We start from the raw sequence: 20,201 nt of genomic DNA on the forward strand, positions 1-20,201 counted from the left end.
AGATTTGGATTTAATTTTTTTTTTTTTACTTTTTCATTAGATGTTTTTTTTATTGCTGTGAGCCGCCCTGAGTCCGGCTGGAGATAAGGCGGCACATCTCATTAAATAAATAAATAAATAAATAAATGGTTTAGGATCTCCTTTAGGTTGGACTAGATGACCTATAAGGTCCCTTCCAACTCTTCTTCCCTTCCCTTTCCTTTTTTTTTTCTTTCCTTCCTCTTCTTCCTTCCCTTCCTCCTCCTCTCCTTTCTTCCTCTCCCATTAAGTCTCCTTCCCTCCTGGAGAGGCCTGGTTTTCCCAGGTACCCCCACCCTCCAATTTGGGCAGGAGCCATTGCTGGCTGGGGGATTCTGGGAGTTGGAGGTCCACAAGTCTTAAAAGTTGCCAAGCTTGGAGAGCCCTGGACTAAGTAGAGACTCACATTGCTTGGGAGACTCACATTGTACAAATTTGATGAAAAGGAGGAGAGAGTGCTCTCAATAAAGGTAGAAAACAAAACAAACAAAAGAACAACCCACAAAGAGAGGTGTGAACAGCCAGGGCTCTCTCCTGTCCAGGCAAGCCAGTCGGAGGCTGGGCGAGTTTGAACGAAGCTCAAACCCATCCACTCCATTAAAAACTTGGTTCATTAAAGCCAGCCGCCCCTTTGCTTTAACTCCACCCTACCAGCCTTGAACGTTTAATTAAAACCACACATTGGAATCCGCAAGAGAATATTTGGCGTGGCTTTGTACATCAAGACATTCGTCGCTGGAAAGTGAGGTGGTGAAGTTATTTTTTTTTTTTTCAAACCATGATCAGGTTGATCAGGTCTTCAAGGACAGGAGATCATTCGTAGGTATCCTACGGGGTCATTGGGTATCAGGAGCAGGGTCACCCAAGGTTAGAGAGGGGTGGGGAAAAGAATAATTATACACACCTTTTTCTGGACCTAAACACCTTTGGGGGAACGGAGAGAAGGCCGTCTAAATATCTTGCAAGGAACCTGAGATGAAACAGACACTGGAAATGACGACTCTGAATAAACAGCTAATTCTTCCATGCGCGCAGGATTAAATCGGGGAGTGTTATGGCTTTCTGTCTTTTTGACCGCAAAATTTCCTTTGCAGTAATTCCCTTAAAAAGGCACAGAGGGGGAAAAAAAAAAACAGCACAAAGAACACAATATTTATCCTCAATAAAGTTTGATTTTCCAGGAATAGGCTTTCTAAAGCCCGTTTCAAGGTTTACATATGTACACAAAAGTTATGAAAAAAATCTTTTTATTAAACCCCTGTACACAAGCACAAATATATGTACAGCAAGTTCAAAGATGACGATGTTACCGAAACAAAAAGCCAGTGTCGTTTTTTTTTTTTAAAAAAGTAAATCCCCTAAAACACTTTAAAAAAAACTTTTAAAAAAGGATGTAAAGAGAATGGTTGATTCATCCCTGATTATTCCCGTCGGATCGCCACAACAATTTGAGGGGAAACATTAAAAAAAAACAAAAAAACACGGGGTCCTTTCAAAAGCTGCGGACAGTAAATGTATTTCAAGAACTATCAGCTCCCTGTGGAAAGCACAAGTCTGGCAGAGACAAAAACCTCGGTTGGTAGAGAGAGGCAAGGATGTATTTTGACCCCAAGTTGGGGGAGAAAAAAAAATTCAGGGGTATCTTTAATGCAGGATTGGAGAAGATTCACAAAACTTTTGTGTATCTGTGGAAGTATCAGTCCTGGTTCGAGGTCAAAATGGAAGCCCGTCCCCCAGACATTTTTATTAAAAAAAAACAAAACAAAATTACTTGGTTTCAGGAAGAATGCAACCCCCCCCCCAAGATTTCCGTCTCCTGCTCTTGATTTGTGCTTTAAGGGGAAAGCACCCAAATCCTGATTTTGTTTGTTTTTTTGTCCCTGGCCCGAGTCAGGCTGTTAAAGGGAGAGCTTCTTATTCTTCAGCTGGCTTCTTGGGTATTTTTTCAGCACGCTCCTTATTCGGAGGTAAGTCCCAGTGGACTCCGACATGTTGTCGTATTCGAAAGGGGTGATTCCCGCGGCAAACTTGCTCATGTCGGGAACGAGGCCGGGGGGTTTGGAGGAGGGCGGCTCGCTGGCGTCGGGAATCGCAGGGGCGTCGCTGTGATTCAGGTGGCCGGCGGGATCCGAGGAGCAGGTTTGGCCTTGGCCTTCAGAGTCTGTGGGAATGGCTTCCGCCTCGGTTGTTAAATCCACCAGTTCAATGGCCTGTTGAGGACCAGGTTCTTCGGTAGTCTGGGGTATCTGCTCAGGTTTGTCATCGGGTTCAGCTTTGGAGACCTCCAGTTGCTGGGGAGCCGCTTCCTCCAGGGGAATGGAGGGCTCCGTCCTGCAGGGGGATGACGTTCCGGAGTTGCCGGCCATGGGAGTCACGGCAGGGAGGTCCGAGTCGCTGTTGGCGCTCTCCGCCTGCTCGAGGGCCGCCCAAATCAGCCGCTGCTGCTCCTCCAGTTCTTCCAGGGTCAAGGTGTCTTCATCCATGGCGGAATCCTCCGGCCGCGGGGCAGATGGCGTCCAAGGCGGGGTGTCGCGAGGCAGGGCTGCTGGCACACAAGACAGCGGTTGAGGAGGAGGAGGAGTCAGGCTGGGGGGACTACCTGGAGGGGTGCCCTGCGGCAGAGGGGGGGGAGTGGCCGTCAGCGGAGACCCCGGAGGCAACGGAGGTTGGAAGTGGAAGCCATCGTAAGCGGGAGAGCTATGGGGCATTTCTAGATCTGGAAGGAGGAAAAGAGCAAACGTCTTTAATCACTCGCCTGACTCAAGTTGGAGCTAAGATGGGTGGCGCTTCAAACAAATGACGGTGGGTTTCTACTGGGAGCTCATGGAATTGAAGGGAAAAAGCAAAAAGGGAGTGAATTTTTTAAAAATGGCGACGTGTTTTTTAAGAGGAAAGATATACCAGAGTCGATCTCCATGTCGGCTGGCGAGACATCGGCGCTGGTTCCTTTCTGCCGTTTCGAATGATGGGAGCTCTGATGAGAGGGAGACCTTTTGTGCCTGGATTTGAGACTGGCCTGAAAAGGGGGGTGGGGTCAGAAACAAAGGAGAGAAATTAAGAACCCCAGAGGGGAACCCCCTCCCCCCCAAAAAAAGAAGGTTTTGTTCTGGGAAAATAGACCAGCGTGCTTAAAAATATTCACCGAATGATAAGTGGTAAGATAATGAGCAAAAATTTCTTTCTGCTGGGATGGCTGAAGAGGTACCGAGCCGAACATCCTCCATTCCTGTGTTCCCCCACAAAAAAATGAAGGAAGGAAACTATTAGAAAATCAAAGAATAAATGTCCGAGCTTTATATACACGCAACAGAGCTTTGCTGTGTTATCTTTAATAAAAAGAACCGAGGCAAGAAAGAATGAACTCTAATCAAAGGCATTGCTGTGATAAACACAGACTGTCTTTCCGGCAGTCCTTCCCGAAGGCATTTAAGACAATCTAGGAGCTACAGATACTCCTCGTCTTATGACCGTGCAGGTTGTTAAGCAGGCCGCCACACGGCCAATTTTACAGCCTTTCTTGCCGCAGTTGTTATGTGAATCCATTGTCTGCAAAGATCTTTTGTTTTTTTTTTTGGCTGGAAAACAAAAGCAAAAAACTGAAAGTTTTCTAGCCAAAAACGTTATAAATGGTGATTGTGTGACAGTGGTACACTACGAATGAAGGTAAAAGTGAGCCAGCATGACATCCTAGAGGTGGAAGGGCAGGACAACAGCAAGGAAATGGGCACTTACGTCTGTCACCCCACTTGGGGTGGACATGTTAAAACCCGGGTAGTTGATCAACTTGGAGAGATCGTAAGAGACACACGGGTTCTCATGTGGGTGAGATTCCTCCTCGGCCTCACTGCTGGGCGATGCTGTAAGAAAGCAACATCAGTCGTGGAAGACATGACTGGCAAAATACGTTCTCTTGCTCCGGGCCGTTTTGACACCGAAGGCTGGAATGCGGGAACGCCTTTAATGAATTGAACAAGGCCTTACAAGAGCTCTGAGGAACAAGCTCCCCTGACCAGCTAATTAGACACAGGTTGAAACTGGGCTGAAAAAAAAACTCAGGCTGTCCAAGGCTGAGTAGACTTTTCTGCCTGAACTGGGGGTTGGACTGGAAGACCTCCAAAGTCCCTTCCACGTGAACAAGATGCCAATGTTTTTCAACCTAGGCACTTTTAAGATGTTGGGCCAACTCCCAGAATGCCGGCTTGTACAAGCAAACAGAGTCTTCAACCCCTTTTACCTTTCCCGTCGTAGAGCGTTAAGCCAGATTTCTCCATCTCTGCCTCTTTCAGCCAGCCTGGCGGATACCCCAGTTGCCGCATGCGATAGATGAAGGGAGGAAGCGTCTTCTCGGTGACACCGAGGGCATCCTGGAGTTCCTCGCTGTGGGGAGTGGGAAGGGAGGTCTGGTTAAAAACACAACGAAATTGAGCCACGGTTTGGCAATTTGGTTTCAGACTGCCGACTGAGAAAACGTGCACGATAAAGAGTTAGGTAAAGAAATCGCTGGATCTGGATATTCCTTCTTTGTGTCCCTTTTTAGTGAATTTGTGGGCTCAATTGTGGCCGTTAAGTCGAGGTCTACCTGTACCTGATTATTCCTGGTCTGAAGCGTCCAAACCGCTCTTCCACTTCATCCGCGTGATATCTCTGCTGGAAATTTGGGCTGCCGGTTTCTCCGCAGGCGTCCATAAACTCTTTTCTTTTTTCGTTTATGCGGGCAGAGTTTCGTGGCTAAAATTAAGATAGGAGGGAAAAACAAAGACCATCAGGATGCTACCAAGCGCAATAACAGCCGCCGGTAAGGCTGTGGAAAGCACAGACTGAAATATGTCTTTACCTCTGGGCAATCTTTAATCTGGTGATCTTCAGAGCCACAGTTGAAACAGTGAGATTTGGGTCTGCTTAATTAAAAACACACAAACACAAGCACACATTTAGAGCTACTGACAGTCTCTCAGTGGCTATTTTTTTTATAAAAAAAACAAACACTTGCTCTAATCTTCTTGGTGCCTCGTTAGATGTAGCAGCACAAAAGGAGCAAATCAATAATGCCCAATTACAACTTTAAAGGTGGAAAAAGTCACACCAGCACGGCAATGAAATGGTACTGGATATATGAATGACCAAACGAAATCTGATGTCAAATGAATAAGTGATAGTCACGCACTGGATGCCAGGACAAATTCTAAGCCGACTGTGAGGCAGGCAGTGAGGAATAGTGTGGCTCTTAAGTGTTGCACCACAATTTTTGCATTGCTGCCAAGGAATATTCACAGCCATGCTTTTTCAACAGCGAACCGAAGAAAAATAAACATTTTATTAACGTTTTGAGCTGGAAGACAGAACCTATAACTGAGATAAAAAATACATTCTATAGGCCACCTGTGACAGGAGTTTCTAAGATTCTGTTTCTCTTGAAAGAGACAGGTGGCCATCAAAACCCCTGTTATATACCTCTGTGGAGATTTGAGGACATAAATATTATCTACGTTTTCTTTTTTATATGCTCATATTCCATTACGCCATTTAAAGTCCACCTGAAAAATTTACATTACGAAGTAAACTAGGCTTTTTTTTTTACTTCCCTCCCTAATCCTATCTAATACTAACCTATCACAAGACATACTTTTTAAAATAAAACCAGAAACATTTGTAGATTTAAAGAAATACAAACCTTTTAGACTTTACTTGTATCTCTTGTCCATCTAGAGAAAGAATCTGCGTGAAAACTTGCTGGTATCTTAAGAATTCAATAAGGAATTGCCATCGTATCAAGCAAAATGCAATCGTAGGGTTTGTATGCCTAGATAATATTAGCCACCACCCAAAAGGCACAAATTGCTTTTCAGAACAGGGCACGATCAGAATTATTATCCGCTACGTTAAGATAAAACCCTGTCTGAAAGCTTATCAGTCTCAAGACTGGATGTTTCTTTTTGTCTGCAAATTTTGTCTGATCAATGGATCATCAATGGATGGAAACCAATCAAGGAGAGAAGCAACCTAGGAGAAATTTCCTGACCGTGAGAACAATTATATCAGTGGAACAGCTTCCCTCCATAAGTTGTGAGTCCTCCAACACTGGAAGTTCTTAAGAAGAGATCGGACAACCATTTGTCTGAAATGGTCTAGGTTTCCTGCCTGAGCAGGGGGTTGGACTAGAAGACCTCCAAGGTCCCTTCCAACTCTGTTATTCTGTTAATGCCAGTCCCCTGCCTTTTCAGAAATGCAACGTTAAGGTGCGACAGCATTTTAAATCAGAGCAGGAAATCCCCCCTGTGGAAACGTTTCATTCAAACAAATGATGAGAGACTTAAGGGCACTAAGATGTTGAAGATATATATAAATGGAACCCAATCTGTTTTAGACTTATTGCGTTAAGTAGCAAGGCTTGACAGGAAAAGGGAACAACAGTTAACTAAATAGGATACTTGGGTATTTCCCATCCATCTGTGAGCTGAGGATTTTCATTTAATATAGGCTGCCCCAGTTTATCAAGACAAAAATTGGTAAAATAGAGAACACTTCCTACAACCTGGAGAAAGAGTCAAAAAGTGTCAGTATTTTAATCAGACTAAAACATCATACTGAAAATGTACTTAAATATTTCACAAATATTAAGTTCTGACATAATTAAGTACATTAAATAAATGGTTTAAGAATATGGAGATTCCCAAGTAGTATTTATATGTTCAACCAATTAATGGAAAAACAACGTTACAGGACTAAGAACAACAACAAAAAATGAAATTTACATGGATCATTTTTAACAGTTACCAATCATTTCCTAATGCCATAAACTAGAAAAACTCAAAGCACTCATAACACAGAAACAAAAAGGAACTTACGCTAAAAGCATCTTTGACTTTTTTGGACACATTTGAGCTTGTTACTTTATGATCCTCTTCCAGGACAAAGCTAGAAGGCTAACAAAATGAAAATCAAGTTTACAAAGTTAAATCAACGTTCTTCAATTCTTCAATCAAGTTCAGCACAGTGAGGGGTTTGTGATGGACCAGCCCCATGAACAGAAACAGGTGATCTCTAAGACAGCAATGATAAAGTTCTTTTCACATGATGAAAAGAACTTTATAAAAGAATAGCCCATCAACAGATACCTGCGGCTTAACATTGAAGCAGGTCTTGTCCAATTCACTCCTCCGCCGCTCCTCGTATTTCTGAACTAAACTGGATACAAACTCTTCTACTTCTTGATGATATTGCCTATATAACAGATTATCAAAATATAGAAAGGATCAGTTGTTCTATTTAGTTTTTTAAAGCCAGCAGGACAAGATTAAGGATTTCTGATATTGCATTTATACATAATGAATGCTGGTGTTTTTGTTCTCTCGTCAAAAGAATAGGTGGATTGAATTCCCAAAAAGAAAGCTATACAGGTATTTTTTTTAAAAAAAAACTTCCTGCTAGCATTGAACAAATTCAGATTTGTTTTCATACTGCATGTAGAAACAAATCTCAAACGTTTAAAATCTTTGATAAATGGAAACTATTTTTTAAAAAATGTCTTCTCTCCTTTACTGCAAAGACTTACTACAAAGTCTCTTCTATTTTTTCTTAAACGGTGAAAAACACGAATCTACCAAACATGGGTAGCTACTAATGGAAAATCTCCTTTAGCAGGAATCCAGCACACTTGTAAATCTAGATCCGCAAGTCTTCTAGTCTAAGATGCATACCATTCTGAAAATGAACTCAGCCAATACAAGGAAGGTACTCACTTTGAAACAGTATTATTCATGAACAAGATCTGTAACAAAGGTCCATCAAATCCATCCATGGTTAGTCCACTAAAAAAAGAAAGCATAAAGCTTACAATACGAAAGTAGTTTCCTGACCTTTACAGATTAACTTTAGTGTCAATTCCTCAGATTATTACAAGTCTTTCATTTTCTATTTTACCTTCTGTTATTTTTACACTACGAAGATATTTTTGAGAGCTATCTGGAGAGAGATCAGATCTGGTTTCCTCCCTCAATCTCTCACATAAATCTCTTCTCAATGTCCATGCGTTTCACAGCCTTGAATCACGATTACAAATCTACGTGAAGAGCCTCTGCTTGGCCAAAACATTGCAAATAATTGAGAGGGTGAAACCTACCTTGGTCGAGTCAGGATGTTCAGTTTTCTTCTGAGTTCCTGATGTGAAAATGATTAAGGAATTGCAAGGCATGATAAACAGAGAGTGAAGCCAGGAGAATCCCTGCAGCCTCCTGTCCCCAGTCCTCCTCCATTATTATTTTATCCCATCTTTTTTTTACATATGACTCAAGGTAGAGAAAATACCTAATTCCCCACCCTCCTGGCCTCTGAAAAGAATTTGAAGACCTGCTTCTGGCTACTTGCCTGGAGCTTGCCACACAAATTTGGGATTAGTTTATTACTTGCCACACAAATTTTATTATTATTATTGTTGTTATCCCACTATTATTACTTTATAAATTAGCCCATTGAAGGCTCTTCCCTCCTCCTATTTAGCTTTAAATTATTCCATCCCCCTATGATATTTTTATATGCCTTTTACCGAGATGTAATATGTATTACATCTAGGGATGCTCTGAGAGTGAGATAGGATGTCTATAAATTTGATAAAACAAACCCACTGCCTACTTCCCCCCCCCAGAACAACCCTGTGGGGAACAGCCCGAAGTCCCCCAAACGGCTTTCTTATGTACAGGCAATCCTCGACTTACAACCATTCATTTAGTGACCGTTCGAAGTTAGAAAAGCTAACTTTTCTAACTTCAAAAAAAAAAAAAGTGACTTATGACCGGTTCGTTGCAGCATCCTCGTGGTCCCCTGATCAAAATTAGGACGCTTGGCAACTGGCTTGTACTTATGAAGGGTTGCAGCGTCCCGGGGGTCACGCCATCCCCTTTTTGTGACCTTCTTGACCAGCAAAGTCAATGGGGGAAGCCCCATTCCCTTAACAGCCATGTGACTAACGGAAGGCCTGCAGTGATTCACTTAACAACTGTGGCATAAAAAAAAGGTCGTGAAACGGGGCAAAACTCACTCAGCAAATGTCTCGCTTAGCAACCGATATGTTGCCCCCCCTTGTGGTCGTAAATCGAGGACTGCCTGTACTTAATCCGGATTTTTTTTGGGGGGGGAAAAAATCCCATGGAGGGAAGAAGCGAAGTAGGCCAGGGACCCCTCCCTCCCTCCCTCTCCCCCAGGAAGGCCGCTCCCCGCCCGGCCAGTCAGGCGCTCCCAGCCGGGGCGGAGGCGGCCTTTCCAGCCGGGGCGGCGCTGCCCTCGCCCAGCTACAGGATATTCTCCGCCTGCAGCTGCCTAACGGTCTCCTCGGAGTCCCTCAGCCGCTCGCGGAGCTCCGCCGCTTCTTCTGCCGAGCCGGGCCCCAGAGCGGGCGCCTCCTCGTCGGCCTCCAGCTGTTGGAAGAGCTCGCGGTCGCCGAAGTCCACCTCGGCCGCCATCTTGGCGCGCGGGAGGCGAGGCGAGGCGCGGTGGGCGAGAAAGAGGAGGCCGCCGCTTCCGCCGTCGCGGGGAGGCCCCGGAGAAGGCGCTCGGGACCGGCCTCCACCGTTCAACCCAGTCCCGGGCTTCGGCCGAGGCCTTTTTTTTTTTTTTTTTGCCGCCTCTCAGCGTTGCAAGACTACGGCGCCCGGCATGCAGCGGGGCGACGGTTACGCCGGCTGCCCATTGGCTCCTGCGGAGGGGGGGCCCTCGAGGATGCCGGGAGCTGTAGTTGGACGCGGGGCATGCTGGGAGCGGAGGAGCATTTCCGCTGCCAGGTTGGGAAGGGCTGTGGCTGCTTGGTATTCGTTCCAGCCCAGGATGATGGGACAGGGTGCCCGCAATTAAAGACGCACCAGGGATGGGCGTGCAGAAATGTCCGAAAATGTTATTTATGAACAGACCATGCATGTTTTGTATTTCTAACGTTTTAATGGAATATGATCAGCACCTGCTACTCTGGAGAATAAAACTGCCTCTGCTATCATCCATCACAGCCCACAAAGCTGGTTTCCTGGTTTTGTTTTCGGCCACAAATTCCGAATAAAACTGCAACTCTGAACATTTGCGATCCTCAAATACGTTGGGAATTTTAATCCGTCCGCCATCCCTATTCTCAACCTGCCTCTGTTGGGCGTGGAGAGAAATTGAGGTTTCATAGGATGGATTACTCTCAATCTTAAACCCTTTAATAACAGGTTCAAAGTGGGGACTGAGAACTACAGCCGGGGGCATTAAATAGTTCCTAATCTGGCAATGGCTATAAAGAAATCCAGCATCTTTGAGGGGTTTGTCTCTACAGTATTCAATCAGAGCTTCCACAGAACAAAACTACTTAAACCAGGGAGGAAAGAATTGTTGGATGAGAGAGAGGAGCATAATTAGGATGTAGTATTTTGATATAGCTAAGAAATAATCTGCAGTATTCTTTATCCTCTACTGACTTAAAATTCTATCCTCTACTTTCCTGTATCAGGATGAGCATTTATCTAAAAAATATACTCTGTGAAATTAAATCCCACTGTGAAATGGCCACTATCCACTAAACTTAAATACAATACTACTAGAGAAAAAAACATGTTTTATTAACCAGGTTGTTGCACTGCATTTATATACCCACGGGTCCGATCTGCTAGTTTTTAACACCAACACAATGTGTTTTATGTTCCAAGAGTTGAAAATAACTGTACAAGTTTAAAGTACAAAAAGTACACAAGAGAGAGACGGTGGTGGACACAAAATATCCGTGTGGCGAGTTCACCCTCGGCTGTTCGGTCTTGAGAACCACAGAAGTAGAAGCGTCCTTCCGGAGCTCTGGCGCGTACAATGGAAGTGAGCATAATAACCTGATTACAACATGGAACACCAGTTATCACTGATCTGGTATTTACAAAAAAATTGTAATGTCAATAAATTAAAGTCAATGTTAACACCCATGCAAGCTGGGACGCCAGCTTTCGGTGAACGAGGAAGCCAACATCTCAACCACAGAATCTTGGTCGGAGTCTCAAAAGCTGTCCGAAGGCGTTTTCCTCAAACGGCGTCCATTCCTCGCATCGAAGACGTAAAGCCCAACCCCATTCCTCTTTGGGTGTGTGTCTGTGACCTGGCCATTTCGTACTGTGCGTCCAGATTGCGGAAGACTTCTTCTTGCTGTTTCAAAGTCTTATAACTCTCCTCGTCCACTGAACTGCTACCCCCGGCTTCCTCCTCGCTCTAGGAGAAACAGAAGAAAAGCATCAACTGAAAGGGTCACCAAACTCTACTCTTCTGCTCCGATACACGGCACCCAGCTTAACAATAGTAGACAACAAAGATTCGGCTACAAAGGAAGCTTTGCTGTTAAGTCTCTACTGATGCTCCCATAATTTTTACCAGTTACCAAGCAGTGGAGCACAAGCAGTTTTTCCCCACCTGAGGTTTTCCAGATCTGCTCTGAAAAGCTGGTGGGGTTCTTGCAGTGTATACACAATGTAATCAGATCCCCAGATCATTTTAATCCAAATCTGTATTTTCCCACTGTTTGAGCTTATCTCCAGCTACCTCAACAATGTGACTTCTCTCCATGTACTGCTCTGAAATTTTGTTTCATAGCCTGTAGGCCTTCCAAGACCACACAGGTCTCTTCATGCTGATCTTTCTGGCGTAAAGACAAAGCTAATTTTAGAAACACCTACCTTAATACCCATCAACTTCCTAAACTTGACATTTTGGTCCTTATTTCCGAAATTCAGTTTCTCCCAGATTTCCGCAGATTGTGATTTATCCTATAAAAACATAAAGTAGGGAGGGTTTTTTAGGTTGCATATAGAATATTATTCATCCTAGAAAAGAAAAATCAACATATAGCAACTGGAAAAAGATTTATGATGGAAAAAGGTAGTTTTCTTTTTTTCACCGTTTCTCTCTAACCCATTCACCCCCTCTCATGGTTCCCCCCCCCCCAACTTTCAGTACAAGGGCTTATTTAGCATCTAGTTACTATATCGGCTTGGCCATTACTGGCCCTGCGAATGAGCCCTTCAAAGCTATTTCCATCTTAAAAATCCAAAAACTCCGTGTCGTCAGCTGCACAGCCAGGTGTAACTCTGATCTGCCTCTGAAAGCATTACTGTGCAGACTTCCCCACGGGTAACCAACCAAAGATAAAGCCGCAAGGAGAATTAATTACCCCTTCTTTTTTGCCCTGCCACAGCATTTTCCTCTTCTTTTCTTGCTCGGCGAACTTCATGGGGTTCACTGCTGCTGGGTTGTAGTAGCTGGGAACAGCTATTCCTGTCTCGGCCAGAGCCTTCGCTTGCAGGGCTGCCATCTGAGCTGCCATGGCTATTTGAGGAGTGACCTGTGTCCCGGAGGCCAGGAGAGCTGCGACGTTGATGACTGACCCGCCGGTGGCAGCTGCCGCTGAAACCAACAAAATATTATTTTTCAAAAGGCACCATCTGATACGCCAAGTTTACAAGCCATAAAAAATGATACAATGTCTTTTGGTAGTCAGTCTTTTATCAGCTCTTGTCCAAATACATAACTGGTATTTTTTAAAACGGTAGAAGAGTAGAAAGTCTCTAGAGACAGATCAAAATGAAATAAAAGTGGTGCAGTGTTACTATCTCCATTTATTTTAAAGGGAAGTTCAATTACCGGCAACCATTTCCTGTTGTTTCTGCTTCTCAACCAGTTCTTTCTCTCTCTGTTCTTGCAATTTTTTTGCTCTTTCCAACCTAGAAATAACAATGCAGAAAGATGTGAAAAGGTTTTTTTTCTCATTTCCCCACCTCAGTACTGTACTGTTCATTCAGAAACAAAACAGTAAAGGAGAAGCTGAAAAAGCTGCACACAAGTCAAAGATTACCTAGCCCTTTTCTGTTGCTGCTTCTTAGTTTCGACAGATACATTTGATGAGAAAGACAAAGGGGCTGAAATACTTTCCCACTTCCAGTTGCACAGCAATTATTGTGTGTGTGTGGGATGAAAACCATTTTACAAAAACTACAATCAAAATATTTGAACGTTTGGGAGGAGAGTCTCGTACCTCCTGGCCAAGGCTTCCTGGGCATCCATCGCTGTGTTTCGCCCCCTGAAAGGCGGGGGGCTCGGAGTTCGGCTGTGACTTCTGCTGAACCTTCGTGGTTTTTCGGGTCTCTTCTTTCTTTCCCTGTTCAGAACCACAGAGTTTCATTTTTCCTGTCTTCACAATTAATTATCAGACCACAAACGAGCCTGAACAGCAGGTTCTCCCATTCGCCATCACTCCCTCTACATTTTATCATTTAAAAAACATCAACACACCTGCTCCGGCTCCTGGTTCTGCTTCTGCTGGGACTTCTATGCCTGTGTCTGGATTTGGATCGAGATCTCGATCTCACGCGCCGCTTTTTCTCTCGACTTCGGGAGCGGGATTTTTTTTTATCGCGGCTTCGACTACGGTGCCGCCTGGAATCACACGCCAAATCCCTGTTAACGTTTCCAAGTTTGACTATTCCATTTAATTACCCGCAAATAAAAGCATTATCTGCATTATGTTCTGTTTAGAGTATATTTTTTTAAAAAAAAGATAATTGAGAAAGTTTTAGGCTTATTATTATTTAGCAGGTATTCCCCTGGAATGAGTGCAGCATTGCCGTACTACAGAAAAATCAGTGGCAAAAGTTAAGCCGTAAGTATTGTAAGAAAAGCAATCCAAGAGATCCCCAATCTAGTTAAGAAGAAGAGCTTGGATCTAGATTGAAGAAACAAATACAGGTAGTCCTCAACTTATGATCACAATTGAGCCCAGCCAACATTTATGTTGCTAAGTGAGAAATCAGTTAATTGAGTTTCGCCCCATTTTACGACTTTTTCTGCCACATTTGATAAGTGAATCCCTGCAGTTGTTAAATTAGCCACACGGTTGTTAAGTGAATCTGGCTTCCCCGTTGACTTTGCTTGTCAGAAGATGGAAAAAGGGGATCATGTGACACCCCCCCGGGGACCTGGAACTGTCATAAATGTGAGTCAACTGTCAATCATCCGAATGTAAATCACATGACCATGGGGATGCTGCAATGGCCATAAGTGTGAACAATGGTTTTAAGTCACATTTTTCAATGGACTTGTAATCGCTATGTGAATTGTTAAGTCGAGGACTACCTGTAGTGACCACAAAATCCAGTTACAAAGACACATAATGTTCTACCACTGCTGCACGTTAGTTTAGGAGACAAAACATTCACCAAGTAGGCAAACTCAAGGTTCCCCTTCTTTTGTGAGTGGGGTCAACCATCTCCCGAATCCTCTCCAAACGAGTTAACATGGAAGGAAACTATGCGTCTACCTTTCCCGCGAACGAGACCTTGAATGGCTGCGTCCCCTGGAGGGCTTCCTCTCCTTGCGCTTGTGCCGATCCTCGCCATTCTCCGAAGAGTTCAGGCTCTCCCTCCCTTTATCTGCAGGGTGGTCTTTGTCGTTATGCTCTTCAAGTCTGTGCTTCTTGGAGGACTTCTCTTTGGACCCATGTCTTCGTGCCTGTTTTAAGAAGAAGTTGGTTCTTTCAGGAAAATAGTGCAACAGAGAGTTAGTATGGGCATTAGAAGATCAAGAATGATACGTTGTTGATGATGCAACATTAGTAACCTTAGGAGCGTGGCCCCCCCGTCAACTGAGATATCTTTAACACCACCACCATCTATGCAACGTTGCAGAGGTGACCCTACCATTCCCCACCCCCACCCACCCCCTGCTTGACTTAAATCTTGCTCCACAAGGTTAAAACATCTCCTGCCACAAAAGCCAGGTTCACATCAAGAGATGGAACAGCTGTTCTGAGAGGGCTTGATGGCCTCGTCCACAAAAGAAAACACGCTGCTCTTTCGGCAACCCAGAGAAATCTTTAAAAAGCTCATCTAGCAACATGGCAGGAGATTTACCGGCCATCCTCCTACAATGGCCAAACTGAGGTTTGGTGAAACAGTGGATCACCAGCCTAAAACCTTGTCTGTCAGGTAACCAGCGTTCAATGGATCATGGATCCATTGGATCATGCTTTGAATCTGCAACAATCTGGGCTCTATTGTAAGACACTTTACCATTCAGTGTATAGGTCTCTAAAATTTGGGTAAAGATTTTCCTTTTCTGTACTTTTACTACTCAGATACATTTTTCTCTAGAAATTGTACTGGAAGTGACACTTAGAAGCAATTGCACACTAATATTTTCATGTAATTCTTTATGTCTTCCAGGTTCTATTAACCTCACTCAAAGCCTCTATTATATACATATAATTCAACCATTATTTATTCATTCATTACACCATCTTATTCTAAATGTTAAGCCACCACAATTATTAGTATTTTAACTTTTATGGCTAAATTTTTAATATGAAACTATCTGGATACTGACTGAGGATTAAAGGAGGAGCATAAAGTGTATTTCTTGTTGCATACTGAACATGGGAAAAGCTCACAAAGATGGAACAAATCCAACTGCCAAGGTAGAGGCATATTCATGGACTGTGGTGGATGTTTTTCCAATACTGTGTGATGTCCATATTATTCTATCCTCCTCCTTTTTGGAACATGTAAAATTACTAGAACTAGGAATAACCCTTTACTTAATTAGTCCTTTACAAATTAGGACAATTACCTAAAATATTGGGCCAAACATCAACAATCAAATTCTAGCGGCAGTTATTCCCCTGGAATTTAAGTTCAAAAACAGTACAGTTCTTAACTAGTTTGAACGATTTCTACATTATGAGGGAAATACGTTTTGAAAACATAACGGAATAGTCTTCTAAACATATAGCATGTACTTTAAAAACACTATTATATCCAATAAAACTGATTTAAATTTCTTTGCAAGGGAAATATGAGTGACTAATAGTTACCTTATCATGAAGTAGGCTTATAATTTTGCTATCTGAGTCTGGAGCGTCTTCAGTTCAGTCTCTTCGCGCATTAGCACGCTGAGTATGATTTATTATAGAAATGTTATCATGTGATCTAAACAATATAGTCAATTTCACAAATACTCTCCTACTTTTCTTTAAACAGAGCTTCCATTGCAAAGGGGGGAAAAAGTCTCTGATCCCACCTAAAGAAATTTCATTTAAAGCTCTCTCTAGCAGAATTTTCTAGTTACTGCTGATGCTCCTGGACTGAAACTACCTCTGCACCAGAAGCCGGCCATTCCCCTAGCAATGTTCCTACAATGGCTTCATCTCATCTTGATTCCCTCGCTTTGCCTTCAAAACCATTTATTTCTATCTCTGGGACTCCTGTTGTATGGACAAACCCCACCACAGGAGAACTCCAATTATGTCCTCACCCAAAGAGTGACAAAAATTTCAGGGTCGAGGTGGAACGAGATGGGCAAAGAATTTTGCAAATACTTAGCTGAACTCTGGTGAATGGAAGCTCTGTGAGAATCAATTATATTAAAATTTTTATCATGATATTTTCCACAATAAATCTCCACCTGAATTTTTTTTTTTTTTTTTTGGTCAACTATTACCTTTTTGTTATAAAGATGGTTTCATTCATGCTTCTCACTCCAAGCACTTTCTGAATTTACTTTTTTTTTTTTTTTGGTACTTACCATTTAGACAATTATATTTTAAGATTTATACATGCTATGACATACTTGTAAATATGTCCTGCACAAATACCCAAGCACTACAAAGTATTAATTACCTCTTTGCTTCTGCTCCGACTTCTGTATTTTTTCCCGTCATTATCTAAAGAAGAAAGCATCTATTAGTCATCCAATATAGTTTTAAAAAATCATCTCCATCTACATACACTCCAATCCCAACGATAATAATGCTTAAGCTATTTTACAGATTTAAAATAGTTGGAACTGTTAATATTCCCAACCCCCTTCCCTCATACAAGGCTCAACATAATTCTAAGGTTTCTTTAGTCAATTCACCATTCTATCTTGAATATAGAATGCTATCACTTAGGACTTACATTTTGAATTGAAACGTTTATTTTAAAGTGAGAGAGATTGCAACAAATGACTACCTTAATTACGGCAACCATTAAAATTAAACTACAAGGGTGTGTCCATAAGCAAAATTTAACAAACAGGGAGAGACTTTCATACCGGATTTTCGTTTTCTTTCTCTTGATCGGGAACGTGACCTTGAATAATGGTGTTTTGAAGTTCTAGGTGAACTGGATGCATCTGATCGTTCCTTTTTCTTCTCTCTCTCAGGAGATGATTTCTCTGGAGGATTTGCCTCTCGCTCAGAATCACTAGCCTAATTTAAAATGAAATAACTTTTAATATTTGCAGTACAGTGACTGTCTGCTACTCTTCCGACAGCCATGGGACATTACCTCAAGTTCTTTAAATTACTCAATCTACAGCACATATTACATTAACTACAATAAATGATATGTCCGACTTCCTTCACACTAAAGTATACAGCTATTTTAATAGCTTCCTCTAGAAACTAAATTACCCTCATGACTATTGCAGCAAAGACTAAATAACACAATTTTGTCATTAAATAATTTCTTATCAGGCTGAATGAATAACTAGATAGGTAGAAAAAATGCAAAGGATTTTATGACTGTGGTGCTTTACTTGGAAAACCTGTTTATATTTTAGGAATATTCCAAATAAATTAAAACCCAGCTGACAGCATAGCACTTAATTGGAGCTGTACAACCCCAAGGGCTTTAAAACCAGGTCACAAACAACATTTAACATTGGCAACTAAGAATAGCATTATATGCCATTACAATGGCATTATCAACTGATCGATAAAAATATAAAAAGCCTTGTTTCTAAATAACTGCTAAGGAACCATAAGCTCCTAAACATTTAGTTTTATGCAACCTATATCATGTGTTTATTCCGAAGTCTCTGATGTCCAAGTTAAAATATTTACTCAGAATACAAGCCCCTCTAAAGTTAATAGACCCCCCCCCCACCACCCAGAAAGCTGTTGGAACTTATGCCATTAATTCAACTGCAAATTTACTCATCCCACCTTGGTTGCCCTGTAAATCACAAATTACAGTCAAAACAGTCAAAGGGAAAACACAACATGAAGAAATACAAATAAAGGGTTGATAGGGTTGATAAATACAAATAAAGATAGGGTTCCCCCTCCCTTTCCTTTCCCCTGAGAAGACAGAACCCCGGGGTCACTAAAAGATACCTTAGAATAATTAATATAGCCTTACACTCAGCATCCTCCTCTTCCATCTGGAGCAGCTACAGAGGGCACAAGCCATATTGTCCTACTGGCACTTTTTTTTTAGCAACCCCAATCTCTGCCACACATAAACAGCCATATGTGAAAGATTTACACGCGCCCCGCATGCCAGCTTCTTTTCTTAAGAGCTATATTTATAAAAGAGCCACAAATGGGACCGATTTCCTCTCCATATCCCATAATAAACCCTAACCACCACCCCCAAGCCTTTGCATCCATAAACACACCCTGTTCTTTTCCACACTGATCATTTACATCCTATAATAAAATTTGCTTTCAAAAGGCTTCAGATCCATAGATATATGTAAATATGCTTAATATGTATATATATACACATCTATATCTATACACATACATATATTTATTTATTTATTTATTATTTATTTATTAAATTTATATACCGCCCTATTCCTGAGGGACTCAGGGCGGTGAACAGCGAACGATAAAAAATACATGTAATACAAATGTTAATTAAACAAAAACCAATTAAAATATACTAAACACTCTGGTCCTAGATAATTCAAGACATATACATGTATATATACATGTACATGTATGTATATATATATATATATATATGTTTTCTCAGGTTTTCGCGGGTGTTTGTATGTAGGTCTTTGGTTATTCGGGTCTTCTCCCACGTAAAATTGGAAGTGTCTTGGCGACGTTTCGACGAAGTCTCATTCGTCATCTTCAGGCTGGTGTTCTCGGCTTCGTGCTTCCAGGAGCAATGCTCACAATCACATTGCTCCTGGAAGCATGAAGCCAAGAACACCAGCCTGAAGATGACGAATGAGACTTCGTCGAAACGTCGCCAAGACACTTCCAATTTTACGTGGGAGAAGACCCGAATAACCAAAGACCTACATACATGCATACATACATACATACATACATACATACATATATATATATATATACACATTATATATATACACATCTATTTTTGTGTATCTATATATATCTATATACACCTTTTATCTATTTTTATATCTATATCTTTTATCTTATATACCTCTATATCTATCTAATCTATCAATCCATCATCTACCTCAATATGACCGTTTATCTATTTCTACCCTATCTATCATCTGTCTTTTTTGTCTATCTAACCTTTTATCTCTTTCTTTTTTAATATACCTTTATCTCTTTTATGTCTCTATTTCTTTTTTTATCTCTCTATTTCTATCCATCCACCTACATCTATTACGCGCTTTAACCCCAGAAAAAGTCCTCCCCCCCCCCACACGGGTATGAGGCGTGTCAGCCCAACGTGGGGATGCCGGCACTCGCTTCTCCCCAATGAGGGTGCCAAGAGCGGCGCCCAGGACCCCCCCCAGAGGCCGCCGGAGAAGCTTCGAGAAGCCGCGCTGGGGGGGGGGTACCGCCTCCCTCCTCCCCCTCCCCCCTCAAGGAGGCCCATCATGGCGGCCGGGCGCCATCTTGTCTGGCGCCTTCTACCCGAGGCGGCTCCTCCCGCCGCTTGGGCCTCGCCCTCCGCCAGCCCGGGAAGCCTTCGGGGGAGCCTCACCGCCATGCCGGGGTGCAGGTTGGGGCGGGGGAAGCGGGCCCCGAGCGGGACCTCCGGCTCCTCCGCGGCTTCGAGCCCTCAGCGAGCGACGCGCGTCGCCTCCGTAACCGACTGGGCGATCAGCCCCTCTCAGCTCGGCCCCGCCCCCTGCTTGGGAAATGCCCGGATGTAGCCGGGAGAGCGGCGGGAGGCAGAAGAGCGGCGCTGCGCCTGCGCGGGCGAGGGGAGCCTAGAGATATACCTTGTAGAGTGGGGAGGCTGTGATTTCCTTCCTTTGGTTCTTTTTTCTTTTTTTAAGGCTTTCCTGCCCCAAAGAAGACGGGGCGGCCTCCGAATAAGGACCCGTCACATTTAAACATTTCAACGTGATCCGGTCGATCTCTTCCCATTTTTTTCTTTCATAAAGAGAAAATAGCCTCCTTTGATATGTGGGAGCGATTTTTCTCGGTT

The 20,201-nt window shown here is 42.9% G+C and overlaps 2 protein-coding genes across 9 annotated transcripts; both read right to left on the reverse strand.

The window, feature by feature from the left end:
• Positions 1 to 1,248: 1,248 nt before the first annotated feature.
• ZCCHC8 (zinc finger CCHC-type containing 8) lies at positions 1,249 to 9,615 on the reverse strand. 4 transcript variants are annotated; one of them, XM_070950629.1, is made up of 14 exons: positions 9,312 to 9,615; positions 8,138 to 8,178; positions 7,758 to 7,826; positions 7,134 to 7,239; positions 6,864 to 6,941; positions 6,447 to 6,550; positions 5,690 to 5,755; positions 4,853 to 4,913; positions 4,604 to 4,746; positions 4,253 to 4,395; positions 3,751 to 3,875; positions 3,161 to 3,244; positions 2,920 to 3,034; positions 1,249 to 2,734 (listed from the first exon to the last, which is right to left on the reverse strand). In XM_070950629.1, the coding sequence occupies exons 1-14, from the start codon at positions 9,471 to 9,473 to the stop codon at positions 1,917 to 1,919; spliced, it is 2,115 nt and encodes a 704-aa protein (XP_070806730.1). In that variant the 5' UTR covers positions 9,474 to 9,615; the 3' UTR covers positions 1,249 to 1,916. The 4 variants fall into 4 exon arrangements, with proteins under 4 accessions (XP_070806730.1, XP_070806732.1, XP_070806731.1 ...); XM_070950631.1 differs by having other exon boundaries at positions 1,249 to 2,560; positions 4,853 to 4,916; XM_070950630.1 differs by having other exon boundaries at positions 1,249 to 2,563; positions 4,853 to 4,916.
• Positions 9,616 to 10,577: 962 nt separating this feature from the next.
• On the reverse strand, positions 10,578 to 19,884 carry RSRC2 (arginine and serine rich coiled-coil 2). Of its 5 annotated transcripts, none has more exons than XM_070951348.1 (10): positions 19,752 to 19,884; positions 17,098 to 17,254; positions 16,683 to 16,726; positions 14,327 to 14,517; positions 13,303 to 13,446; positions 13,046 to 13,168; positions 12,655 to 12,734; positions 12,185 to 12,417; positions 11,691 to 11,780; positions 10,578 to 11,229 (listed from the first exon to the last, which is right to left on the reverse strand). In XM_070951348.1, the coding sequence occupies exons 1-10, from the start codon at positions 19,755 to 19,757 to the stop codon at positions 11,047 to 11,049; spliced, it is 1,251 nt and encodes a 416-aa protein (XP_070807449.1). In that variant the 5' UTR covers positions 19,758 to 19,884; the 3' UTR covers positions 10,578 to 11,046. The 5 variants fall into 5 exon arrangements, with proteins under 5 accessions (XP_070807449.1, XP_070807448.1, XP_070807452.1 ...); XM_070951347.1 differs by having other exon boundaries at positions 13,303 to 13,467; XM_070951351.1 differs by having other exon boundaries at positions 14,327 to 14,539.
• Between the last annotated feature and the right edge of the window lie 317 nt (positions 19,885 to 20,201).

The sequence above is a fragment of the Pituophis catenifer genome, unplaced genomic scaffold (genome assembly GCF_029215685.1).
Source record: "Pituophis catenifer annectens isolate HBS135680 unplaced genomic scaffold, rPitCat1.0.hap2 SCAF_10, whole genome shotgun sequence".
NCBI lineage: Eukaryota > Metazoa > Chordata > Lepidosauria > Squamata > Colubridae > Pituophis > Pituophis catenifer.